At 40.6% G+C, this 9661-nt stretch overlaps 1 protein-coding gene across 1 annotated transcript in view; it reads right to left on the bottom strand.

Moving 5' to 3' along the window:
• Positions 1–398: 398 nt before the first annotated feature.
• LOC134205796 (amyloid protein-binding protein 2) overlaps positions 399–9661 on the bottom strand; it is a 67054-nt gene continuing 57791 nt past the window's right edge. The window contains exons 5-6 of the mRNA XM_062681392.1: positions 8454–9399; positions 399–1383 (exon numbers count right to left, since the gene is read on the bottom strand). Of these exons, the coding sequence (XP_062537376.1) occupies positions 1105–1383; positions 8454–9399 (1225 nt within the window). The 3' untranslated portion in view covers positions 399–1104. The remainder of the gene's footprint in view (positions 1384–8453; positions 9400–9661) is intronic.

The raw sequence follows: 9661 nt of genomic DNA, 5'->3' as shown, positions 1-9661 counted from the left end.
GCGAAAGTTCGGGATGTTGACGTTCAACTCCGGTTTTAGGTGCGTTTCGGTGATGAACGCCACATCTATTTCCTTCTCCTCAAGCTCCTTCAGCTCAATTGTTTTGCTTTTTTAGTGAGCAAGCGTTCCAGTTGACCAGGCCCACCCTAGCAGCCATTTTCAATGATGAACATGCCAAGAGTGAAGACCTGGTCGAAGCGGGTTTTGCAGCCGCGCAGCCGAGTGGCGAGCTGCGGGAAGATCGGCATCAGTTGCTCCGGAGTGTTGCGCCACGCAAGTAAAGATCATCAGGACTTTCTTTTCATAAACCCCAGGCGCACAGCCAACTTGCCAGGTAGATATTTAATTCCTAAAATTCTTTCAATTACCTAAGTGGATACGAATAATGCCTTCGGATATATTTTTAGCCAAGCAAATCATGCATTGTTATTCCATAATTGAATAAAATTTGCTTCTATTACTACTAATATAATTCTGCCTTTCGTATTTCCTTTTACTTCTTTAGATATCTCTTTTATTTGTGATGTAGTAATTAGTCATTAACATAAAAGCAATTGTGTTTGAGCGCTTCTAAAGTTAATAGATTGTGGAGGAAATTTCTTTCAAACTTAGCAATAGCTATCCCCATCATCATCACAAGCTTGACGAAGCACAATAAAAAGAATGTGATCTGGGAAAAATATTCATCTTCTTCTAAATTAACGCGTTGCTGGCGGCTTTCACGTACTCCTAGCCGTCGAATTTCTAGTAAAAGCAGTCGATTTTCAATCAACTAAGCTGCGTTGTCCTTCTGTGAAATATTTCATTCTAGTTGTAATCCAAATAGTAATACATATCGAGTCCTTTGCGCTGGGTATCAATGCATTATAAAACTACTGAAGTACATGTCTTTGAAATCAATATTGAAAAAAAAAAAGCTGGGCACACAAAACTGATTAATCCTTCTCTATGTGCCTTAATCAGCAATTGTGCTTCTTCACTGTCACTATGATTCATTACTGCAATACCTACAGAGTAGTGTGATGTTTCGAGTGATGATTTCGTTTCGAATTGAGAAGCCACCCTTCGGCCCTCAAAAAATTAGAATCTACCTAAAAACTAGAATCATGCACTTCGCAGAATCTCATCGGCGGCGGATGGTTGCTGGGCCGACACGGCCCCAACGGGAGCAAGTGCTGCGGCCTCCTCATCGTCTCCGGCACAATCGTTTCCGCAGACACACTCAGGCCGCACGCCGTCCGCCTCCAGCAGGTTGTGATTGATGCTACCGTCGCTCTCGCTGAGCGGAACACTTCCCGTGATGCAGTTGCTGCACATTTCGAAGAATTTTCGCGTCACTTCTTCCATGGTGGTGTCCTCGCTGATCATCGCCGGGTAATTGATCTAGAACGACAGAACAAAAAAACATTGAAGCAAGGCCGATGCACCGAAAGAATTTCGTTGTAATCAAATATTCTAAACTTGTTTTGTATTATCTAGAAATGCTTTCAAAGGCTTTTATTTTAATAATAATAATCCTTACAATTCTAGACATTCTACTAACTGGAACCCTCTAAAATTAGACTAATAGTTCCCAATACGAGACTGCAATACTTTCGCTAGAAGCTTCCAATGCATTAGGTAGTAAAACACGAAGGTTTCTCATCTGAATATTGATTATTTGAAGCTTATGCTTCCGACATTTGCATTAGAATTCTCCAAGTTTTACAACCAACACAGGTGTAGTGTATACAGGGCCAGCATGGACTCCCACAGCCCTTGACGAAACTGTTATTGGGCGCCCCTTACTCTCATGTATGTTCAAAACAAATAGCATGATTGGAGCTGGGATATTTTTAAAATCAATTGGCCTAGGTCCTTTCCATTGCTCGATCCCGGGAAATGAGAAAGCGGACTTTTTGGATGCTATGGAAGGTGATGCTTACGATCGGAAAATCACCTTCGATTTATTAGTCCTATTAGTTCATCAGAAAACCTTTATCAGCTGGCTGCAGAAATGAAAAAATGGGGAGTTGAATAGATGGCCCGCAGGTGTCGAAACGTCCATGGTTCAAACAATTGAATATGGGACGAGACTTCATTCGAACCATGTGTCGTCTAATGTTCAATCACTACATTCTAAATGCACATCTTTCAAAGTGAGGCTCTCGGAAGGCAATCTCTGTGTTTGCGGCGAGGAATAACAGGATATTAATCACGTCGTGTGGACATTTGATACGACTACGACCGATCCACTAGTTCGTGAATTCACAACAAGATAGTCTGTTTTTTTATTGTCGGTAACACACGCACTATTGGATCTAGTTTTTTATCATTTGCGTAGGTTTGTTTAATCTTTCAAAAAATCGTTATAATTAGTAGAAAAGATATTTTTAGAAGTGTGCTGGTTATTCAAATCAATAGTGCGTGTGTCACCGACAAAAAAAATCCGGACATTCTTGTTGTGAATTCAGGCACTAGTGGATCGGTCGTAGTCGCATAAAAAAGCCTACTTTGGAGTGGATCGAATGACCTTCGGAATCGCCATTAGACCTTGATCGGTAGTTTGAAAGAACTAGTGGACTTGAAATAAAATTAAACTTTGGAGAGAATATGTAAAACGTAGGAATAGAGATTGGACCATGTCGTATCAAGAAAAAATCAACTCTAGGTTCGGATCAAGATACACCCAGGTTTTTTTACACGGTTTGGTTTTAGTCGTTTAAGACCTTCAGCGTCAATGAAACAATGAATTAACCCCACGAAAAAATTCACAAAAATCAATGAAAATTCAGGGGGTATTTAAAAAGCTTTGAAAGCTAAGGTTAACCGAGAAATTATTTAATTCCAACCGCGTAAAAAAACTGGATGTATATCAATTCCTGGAGTGGGTCTGTCGGTAGTTTGGTGGCATTGCACATTGGTCCAGGTAGCATATAAAGCGGTAATAAGTTGTTCAAGCCGAACATAGCAGAGATAGAAAAAAACTTTGTTCTACAAAGTTGCTCCTAACGGTGAGGGGCTTTTTGAGGTTTTCATAAAAATTAGGGTGGGCCACATTTGAAAAAAATTAAATATAAAACTTTTTCATTTGCAGAGATACGGCTACGGGGCAGCCATATTTGATTTGGCTGCCATCTTGGATTTATTTTTTAAATTATTTTTCCGCTAGATTTGCAATCACCGATTTTGAATATCACCACATCGATGGAAATCTTATCTTATATAGAGCTTTGTGTTCAAAAATCTCAGGTCTATGTTTTTTCTATCAAAAGTTTTGTACGATTCACCAAACTATTTTTTAAGGCCCATCTGGCGAAAGAACATTATTTATACAAACAATATGAGACTACGACATCAGTTCATTGATTTCATACACTATTCTACGCCAAATATATTTTGAAAATGAAGAGCATGTCTACAGCAGTAATTTATTTGGAAGGTTCAAAACTATAATCCAATACCAAATTATGGCTGCCCCATTGTTACTATTGCAAATTGAGGATACACTCTTCTTCTTTCCAACGATATGCTGATCCATAAGATCGGTTGAGAAATGTTGGAGTTATGACAGTTTTGGTGAATCAAGAATTGACAAAAATCGAGGGGTCCATAAAAGTGATTTCGTCCATATCTAACGAGGGGTCCATCTTTCTGAAAAATTTAACTCGGATCCCTAATAAACTCGCCGAAAGCATTCTAATGAACATAAATTTGGGCATTTTCAAAGACCTCGTGCAAATAGTGGCTCGGTCTCAGCGAAAATTACTGACATGTATATGATACGAAATAACAAAAAGTAATATACAAAATATTCAAAGCATAACATATGTTGTTATTACAATATCAAAGGCAAAACATAATTATTTTTTGTTTTGTATTAAAATATCTGATAATGTTATGCCTAAAGTATTTATTTTGGATATTAATTTTGGTTATTATTTTTTGTCATGTTACCTCTTATTCATATCAAGTTCATAAGAACTGTTGTTTTCAAGATATTAGCTTCTGCTCAGGCTATATAACAAAATGGTGTGGCGTTTGCCATATCACAAAGTAAGCCATGGAAGCAAAACACTTAAAAATAGCAAATTAGTGCTTAAAATGGAAAAAACGGTATTTTTCATTGCAATAATATAGGTTATTTTCAATTATCCCTCGATTTGAACACCCTGAAATGAAGCCTGAAAGTAGTAGAATAAGGTCGAGGAAACAGATTGAAAAATGTTTGCGCCAATCATACGTACAGCCGTTAGAAGAAAACGTTTTTTTTCGAAGAAAAACCTCAATAACTTTTGATCCGCATGAGATATGGCAACGCTAAGTCCATGAAAAGTTGCGCCCTGCAAAGCACAAAAAGTGCTCTGAACATCACATTGCTGAGAAATTTGAAACAAAAAAGTTAGAGCAAAAAACTGTTTTTTTGAGGGTCACTCTAAGTAAACTTGGGAAAATTGCTCTAAATCAGTCAATTTAAGATTCTAATTCTTGGAATCTGACTGAACTATAACTTTGCGGAACATTGTATAGCCGTATCTCTGCAAATGAAAAAGTTTTATATTTAATTTTTTTCAAATGTGGCCCACCCTAATTTTTATGAAAACCTCAAAAAGCCCCTCACCGTTAGGAGCAACTTTGTAGAACAAAGTTTTTTTCTATCTCTGCTATGTTCGGCTTGAACAACTTATTACCGCTTTGTATGCTACCTAGACCACTGTGCACTGGTTGACGTGGTTTAGCCAATGAATTTCAATTTGAAGTTGTCATCATTACTGAAATCCTTCGATGCAGGTTCTCGTATTCAGCATGTCTTTCGATAAGTGTTACGTTTAAATCTTTACAAATGTCTGGTTTAAAGGAATCGCAAATGTCACTGGATCACATGCGACCGTTATGGTCCGTTTTTGAACCCCAAATAATTTTCCTGCATAGAATGAGTAAATTTATCTTAAATTCAATACTTCCGAGTATCTATAATTTAAAAACGGCTGAGATTTCTTAGTAACGAAAAAAAAAATATACGCGGTTTTTTACAGTGTACTCTGTGTTTCGCCTTTGGTGTATTGAAATCCTTCCCAGAAAATTCTTTCCCAGATTTTTTTTTTCCATTCTTCTTTTCAATTTTATTTCCTGTTCGATTCAAGTTCCAATTCAAGTGGTATCCAACTGCGTGAAAAAAACCTTGAAAAGATGTGTCATCATTTCTCACATTTCTGGATTTCAGCGCACACTAAGCCCACGCTATGGCGCTGAGTGTATAACATCCAGATTACAAGATTTTTCTCGGCCGTATGATGGCCTGTTTAGAGTACTTGTTCAAGTTAATATAGCTTCCGGGGCTTGCGGAAAACACTGCACCCGATGAGAAGCATCAGCGCCACACTACGCCGCGCGGCCGCCCCGAGGCAAAACCAGCGATGCACCCAGTCTTAGAGTCGTAACCACCCAGTGACCTACTGCCATCATTAGGAGTAGCACCCGTGTTGGACAAGAATAAACTTCTAACGTTCCAGAATTACTGCGGCTGCTGGCGCCAGACTTGTCCTCCACTTGATACTTGTTGAAGGATTTATGCTCAACTCATTCCTATTATAAAAGAGTGTTATGTCGAATTCATTTTTAAACCTGAGTCACTGCCAACTGGAACCCTGAATAGAAAAAAAACGTTTTCAGTTTCATCTGTCATTGGATATGGTGGTATGCGTGGCATCGTGTTTGTTTTGATTCGAAACATATGATCGACACCATACTTTACCGCTGCACTGGCAGCTTGTGGGCCACAACGAATCAGATAATGATAAAAACAATCAAGTACGCGCACTGGTTTTCGCGAATTACGAAATTTACTTTATGATCTATTCCTTTCTGCTTCTTCAGGAATTCCTCCACTAGTTCATTCAGGCTTTTGCTCGAAGTTTCCTTTTAGAATTCCTCCGCAAGTTCTTGCAGGCATTTACTCAAAGTTTCTTTCCGGAATTCCCCCGGAAGTTTCTTCAGGTATTCCTTCGGAAATTTCTTCAGGAATCGCTCCGGAAGTTCTTTCAGGAATCCATTCAGAGGTTCCTCTTCTTCCTGAAATTACGTTCGGAGCTCGGGAGTTCGTTAGGAAAGTTCCGAAGTTCCTTCAAAAATTCCTTCGGAAGTTCCTTCATAAAATCCTTGCAACATTCCTGAAAGTTTCTTCAGGAATTCCTCCCAAAAATTCTTCCGGAAGTTCCTTCAGTAAATCATTTGGAAATTCATTCACGAAATCCTACTTAAATTCCTTCAGGGATTTCTCCAAAAGTACCGTCAGGAATTCCTCCGGAAGTTTCTCCAGAATTTCTTCTGCAAGTTCCTCAAGGAATTCCTCCGATAGTCCCTCCAGGAATTCCTCCGGATGATCCCTCCCCCTCCAAGAATTCCACCAGAAGTTCCACCAAGAATTTTTCCGGAAGCTCCTCCAGAAATTCGTCCGGAAGTTCCTCCGGAAATTCCTCCAGAAATTCCTCTAGAACTTCCTCCAGGAATTTCTCAGGAAGTTCCTCCAGGAATTTCTCCGAAAGTTCCTCCAGGAATTTCTCCGAAAGTTCCTCCAGAAATTCCTCCGGAAGTTCCTCCAAGAATTCCTCCGGAATGAATCCAGTGAATTCCTCCGGATGATCCCCCAGGAATTCCTCCGGCTATTCCTCCAAGAATTCCTCTGGTGGTTCCTCCACGAATTCTTCCGGAAATTCCTCTAGAAATTTCTCCGAAAGTTCCTCCAGGAATATCTCCAGAAGTCCCGCCAGAAATTCCTTCGGAAGTCCCTCCCGAAATTTCTCAGGAAGTCCGTCCAGAGATACCTCCGGAGAAATTCCTGTAGGAACTTTCGGAGCGATTCCTGGAAGAGCTTCCGAAAGAACATCCGGTGAAATTCTTGGGGGAACATCCGAAGGAATTTCTGAAGGAATTTCCGGAGGAATTTCAGAAAGAACTTTCGGAGGAATTCCTGGAGGAGCTCCCGGAGAAATTTCTTGAGAGACTTCCGGAGGTACTTCTGGAGGAAGTTTCGGAGAAATCCAAGGAGGAACTTCTGAGGGAATTCCTGAAGGATCTTCCGGAGGAATTCCTGTAGGAAATTTCGAAAGAATTCCAGTAGGAACTCCCAAAGAAATTCCTGGAGGAACTTCCGAAGGAATTCCTGGAGGAACTTCAGGAGGAATTCATGGAGGCACTTCTGACGTATTCCTGGAGGAACTTCCGGAGGAATTTCCGGAAAAAATCTGGAGGGACTTCCGGAGGTATTTCTGGAGGAACTTCCGGAAGAATTCCTGTAAGAACTTCGGGAGGAATTCCTAGAGGATTTTCCGGAGGAATTCCTGGAGGAACTTCCGGAGGAATTTTTGGAGGGACTTTGGGATCCATTCTTGGAAGAAATTCCGGAGGAATTTCTAGAGGGACTTCTGAAGGAACTTTCTGAGAAATTTCTGAAGGAACTTCCGGAGGAATTTCTGGAGGGACTTCCGGAGGTATTTCTGGAGGAATTTCTGAAGGAACTTCTAAAGGAATTCTGGAGGAAATTCCGGAGAAACTTTCGGAAGAATTTCTGAAGGAACTTTCGGAGGAATTCTTGAAGGGACTTCGGGAGGAATTTCTTGAGAGACTTCCGGAACTCCGATACTTCCGAAAGAATTTCTGGAATTCTAGGACGAACTTTCGGAGAAATTCCACAGAAATTCATGGAAGAAATTTCGTAGGAACTCTTGGAAGAATTTCCAGATGAATTTCTGGAAAAAAATATGAAGGAATGCCTGAAATATTGCTCTAATGCATTCCTGGAAGAATTCGCAATGGAATGCATACAAGACTTCAAGGAGGAATACCTGGAAGAATTATAAGAATTCTTTGAAGAATTTCCGTATGATTTTTTTGAAGAACTACTTAAATAAATAATTAATGGGGGAATTTTCGAACAAATTGCAAATGAATTATCGAAGGCCCATAATATTTCCGTTTAAAACAAATTCTCCTGGGATTACTGAAAAAAGTCCTAAGGGAATTTAAATATAATGCAAATGTAGACAAATATCATAGGGAATTAAAAATTCCCGTAAAACGGATTTCGATGCGCATTCTTTATTAAATGCACAAACAGTTTCGTTTTTACTCCGGTTTATATTTCCCTTCGGCTTGTTTATTCCACCTATATGGTTTTGACAGTTGAAGTGCAGTTGTATTGAACAACCTGGTGCAAAACTGTGTTGGAACTGGTTCCAACCTGGGTTGGAACTTTTTAAAAACGTATTTGACATTATATTGTTATTTTTCGTCACTACCTTCTTGTGCCTGGATTGGGTAATTTACACGCCTGTTTCTTTCCTTGGGGTACTTATTTCTCAGGTTCCCTCCCGGAATCAAGCCCTGATTCCCCGTTACCCGTTGCAACCATGGTAGTCCTCTATACTACCATCAATACACATTTTAGTAAAGAGAATTAAGTTTGTTTTACTTACCCTCACAGCTTGATTCTCTTCCCGCAGCATCCGCCACTCATCCAGAATATTCGTATATTGATCGTACCGCATCTGGTCGCCGGTGATATCGTAGATGTGAATCAGCCCCCGGTAGTCATACTCCAGCCCGGAGTACGACTCGCCGAACAGCCGCAAACTTATTTCGATGCTTTTCAAGTACAGTTCCTCCGCTTCCTGGTGCTTCTGCATGTGATAGTTGTACAGCGACGCCAAGTGTCCAATCGACAGACCTACCTCGTAGTCATATGGTCCCAGTATGTGCGTTTTGATTTTGATCGCCCGTTTGTGCATTTGCTCGGCTTCCTCGAACCTCGACATCGACTGATATAACCGGCCCAGGTTTCCGTAATGCTTCGCCGTTTGAACATTGATTTCGCCGAAGGCCTCCAATGAAAGATCTAGAGCCGAGCGATGCAACTGCTCCGATTGTAAGAGCAGACTTTTGCATTTATTCAAATCCATCGTGGTAGCCATCGTGTCCAGGGCGATCTCTTCCAGGATCAACGCCTTCACCCGCTTGGCCGAAGCCAACATCAGGTGATTATATGGCACCAGTTCCTTCATGATGTTTATCGCCTGTTCCACATTGTCCGTAGCCGCGTTGAACTTGCCGGAACTGTACTCAAGCACGTACAGACAATACGCCAGATCTTCATGGGCCACTGCAACGTGCAGATTCCTTTGGCCGAAGATTCGGCAGAGGATTTCGTGCGCTTCTGTGTAAACGGCCACACTGTTCGCTATCGAGTCTACGTTCAACAGGAAGAACCCATAATCTAGCAAGGCATCGGCGTACTTTTGGTGATTCGTTCCGAAGCTGGTCCGTGCCCGACAGACCGCTTGCTTGATCAGCATACTGGCGAGTTGGAATTGACGCTTGACGACGCAGGATTTTGCCACCTGCCGAAGGACGTCTACGATGATTCTGGAAACAGAAAAAAAAAACAGATGGCAAGATGTTGAGATTTGGTTTGTAAAAAAATCGTACCTATGAATAAGTTTTCGAACACCATATATTGTAGTAATACAGTGAAAAAATCGTATACTATTTTAATGATAACTGCTAGTAACTTTTGGGATTATTCCTGAGACGACTTTGAAAACGATTTTGAAAGGCGTTATAGAGATGATATTTGAGTTGCTGATAATCGAAGTTGGACTTGATATAGTTAGCTTTTGTAGACTCC

Source organism: Armigeres subalbatus, chromosome 1 (assembly GCF_024139115.2).
Source record: "Armigeres subalbatus isolate Guangzhou_Male chromosome 1, GZ_Asu_2, whole genome shotgun sequence".
NCBI lineage: Eukaryota > Metazoa > Arthropoda > Insecta > Diptera > Culicidae > Armigeres > Armigeres subalbatus.
Note: the sequence above shows the minus strand (reverse complement) of the source record. Positions and strands in the feature narration are given on the sequence as shown.